Below are 21,681 nucleotides of genomic sequence, written 5' to 3'. Positions count from 1 at the left end.
AAACACTCTATATTTGTTGGTTTAGAATATATTGATAGCAGAGATGAAGAGAAATGAACATATTTGAGATGCATGCTGGAGGTAGAATAGACATTGCTTTTTTGTGTGTCCATATACAGAAACTGAATTGTCCTTAAAAATTTTTTTAAGTCATTAAAAAAAGTAGTGAGCTATTAGGCTTCTTTCCTTCAGACTTCAATTCCTTGATTCTTCTAATATAATTTTTATATGACTTTACTATCTAAAATTAACTGGATCTCTTTATGCTTGCTTACTAGAGGAAGTGAGCACACAGCCAACTGGGCTGGACCTCACTAAGTTTCAGTTTCCTGTTCTCTGCTTCTCCAAAGCCTCAAGGTTGCTGGGAAAGTTTTTGCTCTCACTTTGTGCCTGCCTAGCTGTCAGACAGAGCAGCTACCCTCAGCTTCAGCCCTTGAAGAAATCCTCCAAACAGGTAAATGGCCTTCCACTTTTTCTAGCCTCTTGCAAACGGTAGTCTTTTTTTTTTTTTTAATTAAAAAAGAAATCATTTAGAATAAAAAACTAGCTAATGACTTTTCTTGCTATTTATTCACCCTCTGTTTACATATTTCATTTGTAATGCAAAGTAAATTAAGAAGCATTAATGCAAATGTTTTTGGCAGTGCAAAAATTTCAATATTTAATGGAAAATGTATTTGATTTTCCACCAGATTGAGAAGTATGGAAGTGGCAACTCGTTTGACATGGATGCAAGAAAAAAAGCTGCAAAATTACTTTGGAGAAAAGCAGTTTAGCCTTCTCTATAAGGCCAGTGTCCATGGATTTTCTACTGATAGGTTGCTTAAGATATGCTCTAATCAAGGACCTACTCTAACAGTGATTTACAGTGAAGATCAGATTGTTGGGGCATATATGCAAAAGGACTATGGGGAAGGAAACTATTTAATCGCTGTTTTTGTCTTTCAAGAGACTACAATTACAGAATGCAAAGTAGGACCATTTAAACTACCTATGTTGTTTGATAAAAACGTTTATGGAAATCTTGAAGTCAGTATACATCTAAAGGAAAAAACAATGTATTTTAATAAAAATGCAATGGAAAAACTTGGACTATCTCAAATTTATATTTCCTTCCAAGACTGTGAAGTTTTTCGATGTGAAGGTAAGTTTAACCAGATAACCCTTCACATATGGAGGATTCTAGTTGACCCATTCCTGTAAGGACCAATAATTTTTTATATTTGTTCTTATCTTCAGGAAGCCCAGGCTGAAAACTGGCCCAAATTGTTTTCTACAACACAAACATGGTCAGAAATTGCATATGCAGAGTTCTCTGGAGTGTGGGGAAGGGGTAGGGAGGAGGAGATAATGTGGAAGGAAGTGAGAGAGAGAGCGAACAGAAAGCAAACTTGAAGACTGTGAGACTGTTAGAAAGAAACCAGAGCTTGAACTTCTCTTGGTTGGTAGTCAATGCTTTCTGCTGCAATTTCGTATTATATCCATCATATCAAAAGAACAAAGTTAGTTTGCCCATTGTTTTACTAAAGACATAAATTGTTTCTTGTATTTGCTGTTACAACCAATGCTCCTGTATTATCTGTATGCATATAAGTACACAAAAAAACTTCTTTATGGTAATGTCCTGATAGTGGAGTTGCTGTTTAAGAATTATGTGCATTTGGATAGATACCTTTGCATTTGGATAGATACCTTCCAAAAGCTTCAGTTGTCTGTGCTACCCACAAAAGCGTTGTAGAAATGCCTGTTTATGTGTCAGATACTGCCCCGGACTCTAGAATAATACTATGCTGCCTTTTAGCCTTTAGCTAGTTATATGTCAATATATCAATTTGTAATATAGAAATGGCTTCCAGGTGGATCAGTGATAAAGTATCTGCCTGTTAATACAGGGGATGAAGGAGACTTGGGTTGGATCCCTAGGTCAGGAAGATCCTCTGGAAAAGGAAATGGCAACCCACTCCAGTATTCCCATGGATAGAGAAGCCTGGCGGGCTACAGTCCATGGGGGTCACAAAGAATTTAACTTGACTGAAGTAACTTAGCACATAATTCTTAGCCAGGAACATACTGTTAAAGATATTCAAGAGAAAAATACCATCCTTGTAGCAAATATCACTAGTTTATTTCCCAGGAGACAAGACTACCAGCATATTTATAAGAAAATTAGACCTAGTTACTTTTTTTCTTTCCCTGGTAAAGAGAGTGAATGTATCCTAGGTCAGTTGTTTTAACTTCTACCTCCCTAATGATCCATCCATAGTATTATATATAGTAGTAATTTTCTCCTTTTTATTTTCCTATAATATTCATTGTAATGATTCCATCACACCATAAAAAAGATCAAGTCACTTTTGGTGACCATTTGGGTTTTCCAGTTTGGGGCTAGTACAAATAATATTGCTATAAATATTCTTGTATGTCTTTTGGTTCATGTATATATATAATTTTTTTTTGAATATAAGTATGAAATTGCTGGGTCATCAGGTATGTGTATATTCAGTTTCAGTAGATACTGATAAAGTTTTCCAACATTGTCATACCCATTTTCATTACCACAAGCAGTGTATGAGACTTTCTGTCTCTCTAAAACTTTCCCCAAATCTTTTATTACTGATTTTGCAATTTGTAGCCATTCTGGTCGGAGAAGGCAATGGCACCCCACTCCAGTACTCTTGCCTGGAAAATCCCATGGACGGAGGAGCCTAGAAGGCTGCAGTCCATGGGATCGCTGAGGGTCAGACACGACTGAGCGACTTCACTTTCACTTTTCACTTTCATGCATTGGAGAGGGAAATAGCAACCCACTCAGTCGGACACGACTGAAGCGACTTAGCAGCAGCAGCAGCAACAGCAGCAGCATAAATGTTCCACACAGTATTATTCTTTTGTTATTTAGAGTTACCAGCATCATTACACCTAATCCTTTCAGTTTTAAATCCACCAAAAAAGAGTAACCCTTTCCTAGAAACAAAAGAATGCTGAGCCTGAGTCTCACTGGTTCAGTGAAGACCTAAGTCTGCCCTTGAATCCTTTACTGTGCTCTCATTGTTTATGCACAAGTACTACATTCCTTTTTGCACCAAGAAGAAAATCAATTGGATTGGAATTTCTAAGCGGCCCAACAGTTAACAGTAGGTTTTAGAGAAAATCCAGTGCCTGTGGTTTTTTTATTTGTGTGTCTTTGTACATTATCCCCTTCAGATCTATTGGATTTATGGAGGAGAAGATATTTTAGAGTATTTCAAATCTTTCCCTAGCCTGTCTATGCCTCTAGGCCTTGCTTCTGATCAGAGAGGCCCCAGCTCGTATCTCTTGTGTTGGAGTGGGTCACACACTATTGCTAAATAATTTGGTGAGAAAAGATATTGCAGTGCCCACCAGCTCTGAACTCCAGAGTCCAGAGTCCAGCTCTGGACTCTTCAAATGAAATACATTAAGGAGATTTCCTGTAGTTTTCTACTTGCTTTTCACCATACTGTACTGTTCCCGCAGAAAGGCAATTTTTGTATTTTTTTCTAGTGACTTCATTGACATTCATTCAGTTTCAATTATTCAACAACCTGTAATATTCATTATTCTTTGATTATTTCTCTAGATTTATTGGACGAAAGGAAGATGAGTGGACTTACTGAGTAAGTCAATGTTTTAACTTTCTATTATTCTGTTCATTATCTGAGACTTATTCTACTATCCTTTCCTCCTGTAAGTCTCTTTAGTAATGTCCAACTCTTTGTGACCCTATGGACTGTAGCCCACCAGCCTCCTCTGTCCGTGGGATTCTCCAGGCAAGAATACTGGAGTGAATTGACCATGCCCTCCTCCAGAGGATCTTCCTGATTCAGGGGTTGAACCTGTGTCTCTTATATCTCTTGCATTGGCAGGTGGGTTCTTTACCACTAGCACCACCTGGAAAACCCTATTCTACTATACAGTCTGTCAATAAAATTGGTAGTGTAAATTATAGCATATAATTTGTGCGTCATGAAGAACAAACTGTATCTATAATCATAAAATATTTCATAATTTCAATGTTAAAGCAAAAAGATCACTGAGTGGATGAAAGGCATTTCTAATGTTTTTATATACTTAAAGGGAAATTATTATTTGCCTGAATGTCTATATTTTTGCTAGAATTCTTAGAGCTACAGTTTTAACTATTTCAGGGCAGAGGTGGTTGGCAGGGTGGGAATACTTATGATGAACTTCAAGAACATGTTAGAAACCATCTACTTCTATAAACTTCAAAAGTCACATATTGTGTTGTGGTTTTTGAAGTCTATTATTGATAATTTATCTTCTTGTTTAGCATAATTGATGTTTATTCCAAGATTTATATATACTTAAGTCCAAAAGTCTTTATGTTTGATTGGTTTTAGTTAAAACTGTTATTTTTACTTGTAGGATTTGAGATAAGATAGTTTCATGTCTTCTTATACAAGTTGCTAGTTAGAAATAAATAATAACGTATAAGAAGAAAAGAGACTGAATTCTAGGAAAATTTATGGTAGAGTCTTAGTCAACTGTTAAACTTGTCTTATCTAAACAGGCTCAAGGAGAGCTTATTGTGTGCTATCAGAAATTACATACCATATGGAGGCCTGGTTCACAAAGTTCGCATTCTGCTTCTGGGTCCAGTTGGAGCTGGGAAATCTAGCTTTTTCAACTCAGTGAGGTCTATTTTCCGAGGCCATGTAACGAACCAGGCTTTGGTGGGTTCTGATCCAACTGGGACATCTGAAAAGGTGAGTCCATGCTAGATCACTCAGCCTTTGCTTTTTTGTTCAAGTTAACTAGATTTGAAATGTCTTTTGCTGATCAATTTCATTACACATAGCATTCATTTCAATTTACAGTGTTTTTTTTTTTTTTAATGAGCTCTTAAAGCTGCTTTTTTCCCTTTGCAGTACAGAACATATTTCATTAAGGATGGGAAGGATAACAACACTCTGCCGTTTATTCTGTGTGACACAATGGGGCTGAGTGAGAAAGAAGGCCTGGACATGGATGACATACCCTATATCTTAGAAGGCCATTTTCCTGACGAATACCAGGTATGATTTAGCTAATTATTGAGAATGTATAATTGATACTTAAAATGTTTATTTTTGCCCACAGTTGACAATATCAGACTCTAGTGCATTGGGATTTACTGTATTAAACTATACTTGTTCATGATCCTTTTCTGCTTTTTGATATTTTATTTTATAAAGAATTAAAACATCCAAGGGGCTTCCCAGATGGCGCTAATGGTAAAGAACTAGTCTGCTAATGCAGGAAACTCAAGAGACCTGGGTTCTATCCCTGGGTCGGGAAGATTCATTGGAGAAGGGCATGGCAACCCACTCCAGTATTCTTGCCTGGAGAATCCCACGGACAGAGGATACAGTCCATATGGTCACGAAGAGTCAGACACAACTGAAGTGACTTAGCACACAAAGCATCCAAAGGATTCTTCTGTCATAGCTGTTATAACAATGAATGCTATTTATGTTCACTTGCTTTTGGTTATGTGAAACAGAAACCTAACTACATCAATATACTCACATGGCTGATTTTTCTTATGTAGCAGGAAGTCTGAAGGTAGGCAGTTTTGGGACAGTGTGGCAGGTTATTAATTTCAAGAGTCCTTCTGACTTTTGTTTCTGAGATCCCTCAGCATAAGGCATAATGTTTGCCCTCCCAACCCCACATTCATATGTTGAAGTCTTAATCCATATTGTGCTGAGGTTTGAGGGTAGAGAATTTTGGAGGTGATTAGATCATGACAGTGAAGCCCTCATAAATGCAATTAGTATCCTTGTAAGAAAGGACACAAGAGATGACCTCTCTAGAAGCCATATGAGGACACAGCAAGAATGTGGCTCTCACCACACACCAAATCTACTAGCATTTTGATCTTGGATTTCCTAGCTTCCAGAACTATGGGAAATAAAAGTTTTTCTCTCTAACCTGTGACAGCAGGCCAGGATGACTAAGACATGTGGTTTTAATCTTTGTGTTCTCAAGATGATCATGCTAAGCACTGTCAATATTCCAGGCAAGAAAAAGGAAAAGATTAAAGAGAAGAACTACTTCAGTCAGCCTTTAAAAAAAAAAGTTCCCATTCCTTTTTATAAACATTTAGATAATTAAGTTAATTATCAATTCATCTTGTTCCAAATGAATAGTCAAATGTGCCAACATCTTTCATTGAATGTCTTTGCATATTTTTCATTCTAAATATATATATTAATTTTTATTCCATAGTTTGTCCTATTAATATATATTTAAATTCCATTGTGATATCATTTTTGTTATATTGTCTAATTGTTTTAATTTCCATGGCAATAAATTGTGTCTTGATAACTCACTGGATACATCATTCATTATTCATTTCTCACAGGTTTTTGACTATTTCATACATACAATTTTTCAGATGAACTTGTTTGTACTTTATTTGGTTGTTTCCGTGTTTGATTTGTTGGTGCTTTGATTGGGATGAAGTGAAAATTTTATATTGCATGTTGATATACATCTATGCACATCCAGTATTTTTATTCAGAAACAGAAAATACTTTATTTTTAAATTTATGCAAGATTCTTTCATTCTTTAGTGTCAAGTTATCTTATAGAGGTAGCTAAGTTTATTTTAAAATATCCTTTAAAAGAAATATTTGTTATAGAGAACGTTAAACCTATGTAAAAGTGGATAAAACTATTTAACAAATTTTCATTTACATAGCTTCAACAATTTTTTACTTATATCCAATCTTGATTCATCTATGTCTATCCACATTCTTCTCTCCTGTATTATTTGGAAGAAAATATGAGACGTCATAACATTTCATCCATAAATGAATATGCCTTTAAATATATGTTGCTGTTGTTGTTGTTCATTTGATAAGTTGTGTCTGATGCTCTGGGACCTCATGGACTGCAACACGCCAGGCTTCCTTGTCCTTCACTATCCCCTGGAGTTTGCTCAAACTCATGTCTATCGAGTCAGTGATGCCATCCAACCATCTCATCCTCTGTTATCCCCATCTCCTCCTGCCCTCAATCTTTCCTAGCATCAGAATCTTTTCCAGTGAATCAGTTCTTTGCATCAGGTAGCCAAAGTATTGAAGCTTCAGCTTCAACATTGGTCCTTCCATATAAATATTCAGGGTTTATTTCCTTTCGCATTGACTGGTTTGCTCTCCTTGCAGTCCAAGGCACTCTTGGAAGTCTTCTCCAGCACCACAAATTGAAAGCATCAATTCTTCAGCACTCCCCCTTCTTTATCGTCCAACTCTTACATGCATACATGACTACTGGAAAAACCATGGCTTTGACTATATGAGTGTCAAAAAAAGTAATGTTTTTCCTTTTTAATATGCTGTCTAGGTTTGTCATAGTTTTCCTTATAAGGAGCAAGTGTCTTTTAATTTCATGGCTGCAGTCACTGTCCACAGTGATCTGGAGCCAAAGGAAAAAAAACCATGTAACTGCTTCTATTTTCGCCCCCCTTCTGTTTGTTATGAAGTGATGGGACCGAATGCCATGATCTTAGTTTTTGACTGTTGAGTTTTAAGCCAGCTTTTTCACTCTCTTCTTTCATCCTCAAGAGGCTCTTTAGTTCCTCTTTACTTTCTGCCGTTAGAGCGTTGTCATCTGCATATCTGAGGTTGTTGATATTTCTCCTGGCAATCTTGATTCCATCTTTGTGATTCATCTAGTGTGGCATTTGCATAATGTACTCAGCATAGACGTTAAATAAGCAGGGTGATAATATACACCCTTTATGTTCTTGTTTCCCAATTTTGAACCAGCCCGTTGTTCAATGTCTGACATGCATACAGGTTAGTCAGGAGACAGGTAAGGTGGTCTGGTATTCCCATCTCTTTAAGAATTTTCCACAGTTTGTTGTGATCCACACAGTCAAAGTCTTTAGCATAATCAGTGACACAGAAGTAGATATTTTTCTGGAATTCCCTTTCTTTCTCTATGATTTAACGAATGTTGGCAATTTGATCCCTGGTTCCTCTGCCTTTTCTAATCTAGCTTGTGTATCTGGTTCACCTACTGCTGAAGCCTAGCTTGAAGGATTTTGAGCATTACCTTGCTAGCATGTGAAATAAGTGCAACTGTACAGGAATCTGAACGTTCTTTGGCATTGCCTTTCTTTGGAATTGGAACGAAAACTGACCTTTTCCAGTCCTGTGGCCACTGCTGAGTTTTCCAAATTTGCTGACATATTGAATGTTGCACTTTAACAGCATCATCTTTTAGAATTTGAAATAACAGCTGGAATTCCATCACCTCCACTAGCTTTGTCCATAGTAATGTTCCCTAAGGCCTACTTGACTGCACATTCCAAGATGTCTGACTCTAGGTGAGTGACCACACTATCGTGATTATCTGGGTCATTAAGACCTTTTTGGTATAGTTCTTCTGTGAACTCTTCCCACATCTTCTTAATCTCTTCTGCTTCTGTTAGGTACTACCATTTCTGTCCTTTATCACATCCATCCTTGCATGAATTGTTCCCTTGATCACTCCAATGTTCTCGAAGAGATCTCTAGTCTTCCTGGTGGCTCAGATGGTAAAGAATCTGCCTGCAATGCAGGAGACCCAGGTTTGATCTCTGGGTGAGAAAGACCTCCTGGAGGAGGGAATGGCTACTCTTCCCAGTATTCTTGCCTAGAGAATTCCATGCACAGAGGAGCCTAGCAGGCTACAGTCCATGGGGTTCCCAAGAGTTGGACATGACTGAGAGACTAATACTTTCACTTTTATTTGAATATATATATATATTTTTTAAATTTATTATTAAAATATATATTTAATTTATATTTAACATGTCAAATGTTTTATATATGTATGTATATATACATATATATATACACTCATGGCACATATGTGTCTTTTGTTAAATATAGCCATTATAGGCTTATCACATCTAAAAGTTATACTTGTTCTTAATTTGCAAACTATTACCCATTTCTCTTTATCATGCATCTTTTTTTGACAATTTGTTAGAAACATTATTCAAATAAATCTCTCCAGCCTCTTTTAGTCTGTATGTTCTGCCTCAATATCTTCTGGTATTCTTCTTCGAAATTAATTTTTTAAGAAATCTAGTTGTTTGTTCTCTAGACTAACCTATAGTCTGAACTTTGCTGTTTGTTTCAATTGATGTGGGTTTCCAAAACCATGGGAAAAATTCCAAAACCATGCCTGGGGCATGTTTAAATTCAGCTTGTACTTCATAGGTGGTGTTGTGTTCTTTCATGAAGAGGCATACAACTTTGGGTTTTCTCATTTTTATAATATAAGGTAGTCATTGGTGTTCAATGTCTAGATCCTTTACTGCAGTGTTCTGTCACTACTTCATTTCACATATGAAAAAGAAGCTTCCCCTCTTCTATTACTAGATTATTTAGTGGTAGAGCTTGTATAGGAAAGGTAGAAATGTATGCTCCATTTTTTCTCTTTTTCACAAACTTTTGAAACAATAAGTTAATTCTTTGTATCTGCCAACAATTACCATTTATTATTTTATTATCCATATGAACTCATGAATTGAATATACTTGATATGCCTCTATTTACTATGTTTTTCTCCATTTTGATGCCAAATTTTTGACAAGTGGAGACCTCTACATTTTGGATACTGAGTGGTTTTTTTTTTTGATAGAAACCTTAAAAATCTTCTATATTTCTTATTTATGATATACTAGATATTCAAGCCACATTGTATATATTTCCAGTTCTAGATTTTAAAACAATGATTTCTCTAAGGAGTCTTTGCTTGGGTCATTAGAACTGTTGATTGCTTCTTAGTTGGCCACTGGTTCTTGCCCTTTTCTGTAGACAGGGCTAAGATACACACACATACATATATAATATATGTGCTTATGATAAAATATAGTATGAATTTATGAAGAAACTTTCCATTCAAACTCAGGGCTAGAGAATTTTTACTTAATCTCTTCTATCTTACATAATCCTAAAGGAAATTAACTCTGAATATTCATAGGGAGGGCTGATACTGAAGCTGAAGTGCTAAAACTTTGACCATCTAATGTGAAGGGCCTATTCATTGGAAAAGACTCTGATACTGGGAAAGATTGAGGGCAGGAGGAGAAGGGGGGTTGACAGAGGATGAGATGGTTGGATGGCATCACTGACTCAATGGACATGAGTTTGAGCAAACTCAGGTAGATAGTGAAGGACAAGAAAGCCTGGTGTGCTGCAGTCCGTGGGGTTGCAAAGAGTCGTATATGACTTAGCCACTGAACAACAATCTTACATTTGTATCTCATTTTTCCCAAGCAGAGAATCCCTATTCTCAAGTGCATCAGAGGTGGCAGAATATCATGTCACCACTCATTTGCTTTATTGCACATAATATTCACTGTGGTCTCAGAGCAAAATTCCTATTACTACTATGAACAATCTAATCATGATCATATTTAATACCAACATAATATAAGCACTATCAAAGCTGGAAACAATTTATTCTTTTAGCAAATTTTTATATTCAATTTAGGAAATATGTAGCAGAAATATACAAATGACTATGCTTTCAAGTCAAATTATTTATCTCTGTGTGGTTATGATCCCACTGGATATAAAAGCTTATTTGTTTAAAGTTAAGGATAGCTTTTAAAATTTAGTTTTATATTTATGTTTGTCATCTATACAAGGTCAAATCTAGAAAAGGTGTACTCAAAGAATCCATCTTTTCTCTGAATACATTCGTCGTCTTTTCTTATAAGTACTCATATAAAAATTTATAGTTTATTTGTGGTTTCTCCTTTCTTAGAGAGGTGATAGAATACTATATGTCACTGATGAATCAGATTTTTGCCACTACAAATAGTCCGGAAGTTAATAGCCTTGTATATAGAGTACTTTGTATTTTGCCAATATATATATGGGACAGATTCCCAGCATAGGAATTGCTAGTTCAAGAGTAAACACATCCTATTTTGAATCACTTCCCTGCTTGTATTCTGCTGATACCAGATTTCTTTCTGAATGCTTTCACTTCCACCTTTATCCACATTGCTTCTACTATCTCGAATGCTTTCTACCATCTTCTTATTCCCTTTATCAGACTAACTCTCCCCCAACATTTTAGCTTTCCGAGTATATGACCCTTCCTCATAGAAGCTTTACCTGATCATGTGAAAGGACAGCTATCTAATTGCATAACAACTGTCTTCTCTACCAGATTGTTAGCCCTTTAACATGCCTGTTTTTTTCAGTTTCAGTCACTTGAACTGTGCTTGGTGCAGAGTGTGTGCTTATAAATACTCATTGAATTAATATGTTGCTTTATGTTTACTTGACAGTTTAATTCCTTGAAACTAAGGCCAAAAGGCATTGGTAACCATACAGGCTGCCCATTGCTGAAGGACAGAATTCATTGTGTGGCATTTGTGTTCAGTGCCAACTCTGTTGGACAGCTCTCCCATGAGATGGTGGAAAAGATCAAAAGAATTCGAAGGGAGCTGATTAAGTCTGGTGAGTCTCTTTCCACTTTACTTCTAAGGGAAATGATTATATTGTTGGGTGGTTTGGGGACAGAATGAAGAACTTAAGAAATTGCATATGTGAACTTGTGTGTGCTAAGTCGCTTCAGTTGTGTCTGACTCCTTGAGAGTCTATGGACTGTAGCCCACTAGGTTCCTCTTTTCATGGGATTCTCCAGGCAAGAATACTGGAGTGGGTTGTCATTCCCTCCCCTAGGGGATCTTCTCAACCCAGGGGTTGAACCCACGTCTCTTATGTCTCCTTCATTGGCAGGCAGGTTCTTTACTACTAGCACCACCTGGGAAGCCCTCATAGGTGAATATTCCCCTGGCTAATCAGTGTGATTCAATCAAATTAATCCCTCACAAGCTGAATGACTTTGTGCCTCAATTTTCTGATCTATAAAATTGTAGTATAATCATAGAGCCTACCTCAGAGATTTATTACAAAGATTAAACAAATCAATATAGATGAAGACATTACTATAATCCTCACTGCCTGCTACCTTGGCATTCTAGCATGTGTTTATTTACCAAGAATCCTAAATTCCCCCTTGTTTCTTAAAGGATTAGAAAGTGGAAAAGAACATTTCAGTAAGAGAAAGATGTAGGAAAGTAAGATGTTGAATAGGGAGAGGTAGCATCAAAGCTTTGGAGAAGGTAAATAGGATTAGGGAATTAGGGTGCCTTAATAGTTTTTCTAGGCTCTGTTATTCATTCTGTTTGCACATGAGACAATTTGTCACAACTTTGATTAAGTTAGAAGCAGGAATGATTGATTTACTTGTTCACTGAAATTTAAAAGCTTTCAAGGGTGGTGTGCAGGGAGGTGATTGCTAAAATCCCATCTTCTTCTTGAGGCATCTTTCCCCCCATCTTGTGTGTTAGAGTTCTTTTGGTTTTCTCTAATCTCCATAAAAACACAAATGTTTGGATAGGATGTAGAATCAATCAATAATGCTATAGCACACATTTTAGTTACCTCTTCCAAGAGGTGGTTTCTTTTGAAGTCTTGTCTTTTCCCATAGGAGGCAATGAAGGATATTTCCTCTGTTAGACGAATTCCAAGTATGAATGAGTAGTTAAGGGGGCCTTTTTTTGTGGGGGATTCAGAACCTTCTCAAGTCTCTGAAATTGCTCCATAGATAGCATATTGCATAATTGATAGCTGATTAAATGAAAAATATTGGTGTTGTCTTTAATAATGAAAATAATATGGATCTTTTTGGCATAGATGTGGTCCATGTGGTGTTGCTCACGCATGTGGATACCTTGGATCTGATTACAAAAGGTGACCTCATAGACGTATACAAATGTGTGCCTGTGAAACTTCAGGTAATGGGTGATGCAATTTGCAAACACATTTTCTGGGGTATTATGTCACTCTAATCACATATTACTGTGTATAAAAATAAAAACAAACACCTACTGAGTTTTAGAAGAATTAAAACAATTGCTTGAGATAACTCAGGCTCATTTTCCAATTTTTAAAAATTAAATATATATTTATCTTTACACTGACACAGATATTTCCATTCACTACAATTTAATTCAGTTAGGTTCTATTCAACTTATATAAATTACCTTGATGATCAAGCAAATATGATAGTCTCCAATCAAATACACAGATAATAAAAATAATTTCCCTGCACTAAAAAGCATATAATTTTGTAGGAAGAGGTAAAGAGACTGGGGGAGGTGGTAGGATAAGAAGAAATTGACAAAAGGATATGATGTGATTGAGTGTGATAAACAGAAATGATTAAAAATAAAATGTTTTGAAAGTTTAGAGAAGGGAAAATAGTGCATTAAAAGGGAGGGGGATGATTTCATTACTGGGGTGGGACTGAGGAGGAGCATTTCAAGAAGTGAAGGGACCAAAAGGGAAAAACTGAGGCCCTGGATAAGTCAATGCATCAATAAGGGAAAAGGTAGCGTGTATGGGAAGCATGGTACTGTTTAGTTTAGGGGAGGGCTGAATCCTTGGAGTGCTAGAGAGAGGAAGTTACATTTGCATGAGATGATTCTATTAATTAGGTGCATTATATGGAATTACAGCAATGTTTTTGAAAGAGCAATGGTATGACCAAAGTTAAGCCAATAAACATCTGCCACCCATGTGCAGAATAGATTGGAGTCGAGGGAACCTGGAGGTGGGAACCATAGTTGGGAGGAAATAAAGATGGTTAATATTTGTTGAGCACTGCTGCTGCTTGGAGGCTTCAGTCATGTCTGACTCTGCGACCCCATGGACTGTAGACTGCTAGGCTCTTCTGTCCATAGGGATTCTCCAGGCAAGAATACTGGAGTTGGTTGTCATGCCCTTCAGGGGATCTTCCTGACCCAGGGATCGAATCCAGGTCTCCTGCATTATAGACAGATTCTTTACCCTGAGCCAACAGGGAAGCCCATTGAGCACTAAATATGTGATGTATTTTCTTATTCAATACTTTATAATAACTTTATGAGATGGGCACTGTCATGACCACATTTGATAGATAAGGAAACAGAAGCACACAGAGTAAAGCAATTGCTAGTTTACTGATGGTGCTAGGAGGTGAGAATCCTATTTTGAACCTAGGAAGTGTGGTTCCACAAATAAACTAGGCTAAGCCTGAATTAAGCGTAACATTAAATTAGTCTAGTAAAACCGACTTATCCCGAGAATAACCTTTAAAAGGAAACTGAAAGGGAACTTCCCTGGTGCTACAGTGGATTAGAATCCACCTGCCAATGCAGGGAACACGTGTTTGATCCCTGGTCCAGGAAGATTCCACACGTCCTGGAGCAACCAAGGCCATGTGCCACAACTCCTAAGCCTGAGTGCTGTGACTACTGGAGCCTGCGCCCTCTAGAGCCCACACACTGCAACTGCTGAGCCCACGTGCTGCAACTACTGAAGCTCGCGTGCTTAGTGCCTTGCTCTCCAACAAGATAAGCCATTGCAATGAAAAGGCTGCACATTTCAACTAGAGGGTAACCTCCACTTGCTACAACTAGAGAAAGTCTGTGCAAAGCAGCAAAGACCTAGCACAGCCAAAAATAAATAAAAATTGAAAAGAAATTTAAAAAGGAAATGATAGAGTTTAATATAAGGTGTTAAAATGCTTGAATTTCAGTGTAGTTTGTATGAAACTATTAGGTACCTTTCACTTCTAATTCATATTTAATCTATTATGTGTATTCTAAATGAAAATTAGCAATGATATTAGAACTTGACTTGTGAAGTTCTTGAAGAAACCCCTTTATGGGGCCAGATCTCTGTCTCTACATTCTCCAACAGCAAAAGCATTGCCAAGTTCTTACTTTATGTTAGTACTTTCATAATTTATATTGACATAAAATTGTATTTTGCACTGTTTTAAGATTTCTGGGCTTTACATTCTCTATTGCAGCTAGAGGCAGTTCACAGAAAACTTGGATTCTCTCTTTCTGACATCTTTGTGGTTAGTAATTATACCTCAGAGTGGGAACTGGAGCCTGTCATAGATGTCCTGATCCTCTCTGCACTGAAAGAGATGCTGCGGGCTGCAGATGACTTCTTAGAGAATTTTCCTCTTGAGAAAACAGGTAGATGTGTTTGATGGTGTAAAAGCGTAAGGTGTCCACTATGTGGCTACTTCCAGTTTGGGTGTATACTGGACCTACCCTACTTCTTCCCCTTCTTGTCTTGTTTTAAAATGAAAATTTGAAATGATTCACCTCTGTCTTAACAGACCAAGCAGTATCCTTTTTCTCTTTTGTCAAAGTGGGCGTTGCTGCTTGGGACTCAAAAAGGGATTGACTCAGCATTGTTTCTGATCAGATGTGATCTTTGATTATTAGTCCTTCATTGGAGCTTTATACTTATGCCTGTTTTTTGACTTGACTTTTCAATGGCTTTCCCTCATCAGAGCCTGTCTTAATGCAGTCTAATCAGTTCTGGGTAGAGGTGGCTGCTTTTCCTGTTTATGACTTCAGATTTTAGTATTATGTGTATTTCCTGTTATCAACCTGTGTATAGTACATGCTGCACTGTTCCAATCAAAGATAAGGCAGGAGTGTTAGCCTAAACTCAAATCTTATTTCAGTTTGTGAGAAATCAGAGTATCATATTATCTCTGGCTCTCTCCCTTGCAAACTCCTGGGAAACTCTCACATTACTATGTTTGCGGTTCTGACTTTGCCATCCTGGTTTTCCCATTCCTTCTCTTCCTTATGGGGTATGCACTCCCAAAGTCAGGGTTGGCTTAGACCTGCTGTAGCCCAGTGTTTCTTCTTCCTACTGGTTGCTTTTTCCTGCTGCTGCTAAGTCACTTCAGTCCTGTATGACTCTGTGCAACCCTATAGACGGCAGCCCACCAGGCTCCTCCGTCCCTGGGATTCTCCAGGCAAGAATACTGGATTGGGTTGCCATTTCCTTCTCCAATGCAAGAAACTGAAAAGTGAAAGTGAAGTCGCTCAGTCGCGCCCGACTCTTAGCGACCCCATGGACTGCAGCCTACCAGGCTCCTCCACCCATGGGATTTTCCAGGCAAGAGTACTGGAGTGGGGTGCCATTGCCTTCTCCGTGGTTTCCCCTGGATAACCCATTAAGAGTATGTTGTTTTCTTTTACTCAGAGATCAGAAGAAAGAAATAATCAAATGTGAATAAAGAAAATAAGTGAGCGTGTTGCATATTAAAGCTTTTAATTTCATCATAGAAGAGTGAAAAGTGTGAAATGAGAAAACATGGGAAAAAAGGAAGCAGTTGAACCTGAGGGGGATATTTTATTTAAATCTAGAATGAAATTACACATACAAAATCATAATACCTATAAAGAGGAGCAGCACAATTTAAATCATTAATTGTATAAAAGACTAATAATTTCTTTAAAAATTATGTTCTGTATCTGTGAAAAATTAAAGTTTCTTCTTGTAAAACTGAAGTCTAACTTGAGTGTGTGCATACGTGTGTGTATGTGGTATGTGTGTGTGATTTTGGAAAAGATTATTCTAATATGACTTGTCAACATCTTCTGACCTTCAGCTGTATTGTCTTAATTTTTGCCTTCTTATGTTATTTCTAAAGTGCTTGATTCTCTTTGGGTCCCTGTTAATGTTGTATTCTTTAACCTAAAGCCATTTTTGTTTGAATATCTGAACACTTCTTCAAAGATGTAGCAAATTAATATTACATAGAGATTTCAGTTCATGTAGCAATGAAAATTAAAGAGCTATAACTATATACAGTAGTATCGATAAATATTAAAAGTATACTATTGACCAAAAGGAGAAAGATATGAATGAATCTATACATGATGAATAGATTTATATAAATCTCGCGGAAGTGCTAAGTAAAACAAAGGGAATGATAATCTTAAAAATGATGGTCATAAAAATGAAGATGGTGATTTTATTTCAAGTGGAGAGGGGCTCTATGTAATATACTGTAATTTATTATCTGTTCTATTAATACTATTCATAGGCCTGGGGATTATCTCCAATTTGGGACTGTTATGAATAATGCTACTTTAAAGATTCTTATACACATCTTTTGAGGCACATATAAAAATTGTCCCTAAGATGTGTAACTCAGAAATTTCTAGCTCATTGGGTCTGTCTACATATCTTCAACTTTATTGGAAACAATCCAAGTGTCTATTGACAGGTGAATAAGTAAAAATATGTGGTATATCCATGCAATGGAATACTACTCAGCAATAAAAAGAAGGAAATATTTTTACAGGCAAGTGTAGGAGACAGGAAGAATAAAAGAAAAGCAGGCCCCGGCAAGGGCCGCAAAATAAATTTGTAATTATTGATAAACTGGATGCTATAAGGCATGAGACTCTTGGAACAAGTCCGGAGGGAACAGTTCATCATCTTGAAAACAAGATATGATCCTGCGACCCCAGACTGTTTCTCAACTGGCGTCTCAGAGTCCCATGTTTTACGTATCTGATGGAAAATCTATAGATAAAATATCAGTCTTAGTTACTGATTTGTTATTGGTTACTGTTTCTTAATTACTCAAGGGTTAATGATCATTTTCTTCTTTGGCCCTGAAGGCCACAAGAGTTATAGCTTAACTCCCCGCATATTCTTTCCTTCATGGCTGAAGGCATACTAAAGCTGGCTTGGACTCAGTTTCAGCACCTTCACCTTGGAGCAGTGTTGATCCCCCGATCCTCGCTTTTCTCTGAATTCTTGTGTCTTGTTTCTCATTCTCTCCTCATGTCGCGCTTTCGGAAACCCTGCTTGTCGAGCTGGTCTCGACAGGCAAAAACATACACAAATCAGGTAGACTATTTTATTTCTTTACCTCCCAAGGTGGAGGGGTGCCGAGGTCCAGCCCCGGCTGATCCAGGGAGTTCGAAGGGGAGACGGCATCGACGATTAATTTAAATATTCATCAAAGATATAAACAGTAATAGAATGAGGATAGCTCAGTAGGAAAATTCAGCGGAGAAAAGAGGCTGAGTAGCTTGGTTTACACGGAAAATCAATATAACCTGTGACATCAGATTAGCTCTGACCACGGAGGCTGCAGGCGCCCTCTCGAATAGCAGAAGGTGCCCCACCTTAGGCACCTTCTTGAGTGGGTCTTAGAAGCCCAGGCAAATAAATGGTCATAGAGGACCTCTGCGCTCCAGATGGAGACTCAGGCAGAAATTGAGAAAAAGAATGACATGGGGAGACCAAGCTTCGGTGAGCAAGGCCCGTAGCTTTATTTTCAACAGGGGCTTTTATACCCTAAGTTGCTCATAGAGGATAATAGGGGATGTGAAATCATGCAAAGTCAGCAGTCTTTGATACTTATCGAAACCAGGGTTTCTTTCCTGCAAATTTATCGTATACAAATGGTTTAGGTGATTTACATCATCTTCTGGCCAGAAGGCCTATTAACATTTTATGACTGTTGACAAAGGTTTGTCAACCATAAGACTTATTTTCTCTAAGAGTAATTATTTTAAGGTTTGGTGCCATCCTCCGAAGGTGTTAGATAAAGTTGCATTCCTATAGGGCAGAGGTGCAGTGGTTTTACAACAAAGGAAAGAATTTATTACCTTAAGGGTCTAAAGTTGCTAACACCAAGGCCACTACTTATTTTTTCTACATACCAACTATATTAATTAATACACATTTAAGGATACAATACAGGGGATGTGGAAACTTGGCAGCAAGCATTGGCTCATCAATGAAATCTTTTACTAGTTTTATTCTGACAGTTTCTAACTCTCTGAGAGGCTCTAAGCTATTTAAATATCTTAAGCTTCCCGTGCCTCTCATGGCTGGGAGACTGTAAACAATTGTATGCATAGCTGTAGGAGTCCGGGTAAACTTGTCAGGCGAGTTAGAGAGCTATCTGAGGGGTTTGGATTTAAACAGTCCTAATACCCAGGAACTTTATTAACTGGAGCTGTAAGTTAACTCTTTATCAGAGAGAGTGAGATGGTGGTGGGGGACAGCCCCCAGTAAATCAGAGGTGAGAGCACAAGGCAGTAAAGTAGGCAGACTCTGGTTTTTGGGGGTAGATGCTCGAGAATATCCAGGGGGACTCCTGAGGCTCGATCCCGCCTTTGCGAATGCCGAGCCTCCTTCTCATGACCTTTGCCACGGGCGGAGCTCCTCACGCTGGCTCCAGCAAAGGGGGTTTGTGAAGAGTAAGTAGCCACCTGGTGCTTCTGCAGTAGCTAAAAGTGTCCTTTGTTTCGATCAGAATGGTGGTGAAATGGACATTTGCTTTAATAACATTTTTAAGTTGAATATTTGTATTTTATGTACTTTCCTGCCTGTATTGTATATTCCATACTAACAGAAAAAAATTAATATCATAGAAAACTGTTGGAATTATGCAGAACTGGGTCTAAATCCCTATTATGCTACATAATTTGCAATCTTTTAAAAAATCTTTAATTTCCCATCTTACATAGATATGTCATAAACTCTAAATTAGATAATATATGTAACTAAATCAGTAGATAATATATATAATTAGATAATATATACATATAAATAATTAGATAATATATGTAACTATATTAATATGTATGATGTATAATATGTATAATATATATATGTAATTAATAACATATGTGAATAGGTGATATTCATAATTACATTAATCATTAGTGTAGGCACTTAGAAACATAAACCCAGATACTGAAGGATATTGCTAGTCTTATATTACAACAAACCAATAATCAACTATCAATCTCTCTATTGTAAATTTAATTTTATTGTAGTTGAAAATAAACATAAGATTTGGACTTGGTAACTCATAAAAAATGAAAGAGACAAAATTGAATTCAGTTTTTTTTTTCTTTCTTTTTGTTTGTTTGTTTGATATGCAGTTTAAAGAAGGTACACCTTTAGCTTTAGGAGCATACGACGTCTCGGATTCAAAATCTGAAACAGTCAACGGAAACAAACTAAATGTTGGGTCATTTCTGCCCCCTAGTGGTCAATGCTCTAAATGGAGAAGATGCTGCTGCTGCTGCTAAGTCGCTTCAGTCCTGTGTGACCCCATAGACGGCAGCCCACCACGTGGTGAAGGTCAAATTTGGAAGCTCAAATAAAAACTAAGGCTTGTTGAAATGGAAGATGATTTTCGCCTGGTGTTGAATATATGACAGCATTTGGAAATGCTGAGTTCTGTGCTAGAATATTTTTATTCCTGGCGTTATATCAGACATTATTCATGTATGTTTGCAAACTAAGGTATTATTAACATATCCTATTTTAGCATGTTTAAATAGAAATTTGAATGTTAATGCTAAAGGCCTATGGTGATCAATAAACACATAAAATGGGAACTTTTGTCTTTTGCTTTAAAACAATGTTATTCCCAATGACATTACTTTTGGATAATGAGGTTCGAACCCACTTACACATGAGTTAATTTGTGCAGGCAAATTACATTCATGTAGAACAGAAGAAACATTATGCTTCAAGAGTCATGTTCCTTCAATGTGAATTTATATTTGATTTAGTATTATTCTATAGGAAAAAAGAGTCTGCAAATTAGTTACTATAGCACATTGCTCCAAAAACATGACGATGTGCCCTGGTTCCCGTGAAGTGTTGCTAGTCAACTACCAATGCTTCTTTCAGAGATTTATGATGAATTCCTTTGCCTACACAGCATTATGTCCAAACTTCTTAGGATATTTTTCCTAATCTGGACATTCTTGATCTCAAACACTAAAACAAGTGCTCCACTGAGTGACTTCCTCTTCCTAACTGTTTTATGCATTGTCCCATCTCCATGTGATTGTTTATACTTTGGGGAAGTTATTTAATTTCTATGTCCCTTGTTTTCTCATCTGGCAAATGGGAATAATTATAGTACCTACCTCAGAGAATTGTTTTGAGGATTAAATAAAAGTATACTTAAAATACTTTTTGAAGTGTCAGAAACACAGTAGACAGTAAATGTTGTTGCTGTTGTTGTTTAGTTGCTAAGTCATGTCCAACTCTTTTGTGACCCCAGGAACTGTAGCCTGCTAGGTTCCTCCATCCATGGGATTTCCCAGGCAAGAATACTGGAGCGGGGGTGCCATTTCCTTCTCCAGAGGATCTTCCAGATGCAAGGATTGAGCCCATGTCTCCTGCATTGGCAGGCAGATTCTTCACCACTGAGCCACTAGGGAAGCCGAGGCAGTAAACAAATGCCTATTGCTATTCATGTTTCCCTTCTGTAGTATTTCATCTTGTATACCTCTCTACCACCTGCCAATCAGGAATTGATTTCTCTGTCATTTGCATTCTGCTGACTCTTTGTAGACACTGTTCAGGCATTATCACACTATATGTTATTTAGCTACACGGTCATGTATGGGCACACTGCTTTTTGTGGTCAGTTCACTTAGTATAGTTTCTGTGAATAATAGATGGTCAGTAATGTTTGAAGGAATTAAATGAAGTGATTAGAAAACATGTGAAGACTTATGTGGATGTGAACCTGATTCCTGAAAAAGTAGCTGAGAATAACATCAAAAAATCTACAGCTGATTCTTGAGCAACACATGTTTAAACTGTGGGTCCACTGATAGTAGATCTTTTTCAGTAAATATACTGGACAAAATTTTGGAGATTTGCACTGCTTTGAAAAAATTACCAATAAACCATGTAGCTTAGAAATGTAAAAAAAGTGAAGAAAAAGTAGGTATGTCATAAATGCATAAAATATATGAATATTCTAGCCTATTTTATC

The 21,681-nt window shown here is 37.1% G+C and overlaps 1 protein-coding gene across 4 annotated transcripts; it reads left to right on the top strand.

The window, feature by feature from the left end:
- The first annotated feature begins 298 nt into the window (after window positions 1–298).
- Window positions 299–20,281, top strand: IFI44 (interferon induced protein 44). 4 transcript variants are annotated; one of them, XR_011565830.1, is made up of 10 exons: window positions 299–454; window positions 693–1,144; window positions 3,599–3,635; window positions 4,550–4,745; window positions 4,908–5,054; window positions 11,324–11,495; window positions 12,738–12,838; window positions 14,899–15,073; window positions 15,833–16,016; window positions 16,104–16,411. XR_011565830.1 is itself a non-coding variant. In XM_019957225.2 (9 exons), the coding sequence occupies exons 2-9, from the start codon at window positions 703–705 to the stop codon at window positions 19,995–19,997; spliced, it is 1,341 nt and encodes a 446-aa protein (XP_019812784.2). In that variant the 5' UTR covers window positions 299–454; window positions 693–702; the 3' UTR covers window positions 19,998–20,281. The 4 variants fall into 4 exon arrangements, 3 of the variants coding, with proteins under 3 accessions (XP_019812784.2, XP_070642357.1, XP_070642356.1); XM_019957225.2 differs by lacking the exons at window positions 15,833–16,016; window positions 16,104–16,411 and adding an exon at window positions 19,927–20,281; XM_070786256.1 differs by lacking the exons at window positions 15,833–16,016; window positions 16,104–16,411 and adding an exon at window positions 19,820–20,281.
- Window positions 20,282–21,681: the final 1,400 nt, after the last annotated feature.

The sequence above is a fragment of the Bos indicus genome, chromosome 3 (assembly GCF_029378745.1).
Source record: "Bos indicus isolate NIAB-ARS_2022 breed Sahiwal x Tharparkar chromosome 3, NIAB-ARS_B.indTharparkar_mat_pri_1.0, whole genome shotgun sequence".
In the NCBI taxonomy this organism is placed as follows: Eukaryota; Metazoa; Chordata; class Mammalia; order Artiodactyla; family Bovidae; genus Bos; species Bos indicus.
The sequence above is the reverse complement of the archived record's forward strand: the minus strand, read 5'-3'. Positions and strand labels throughout refer to the sequence as shown.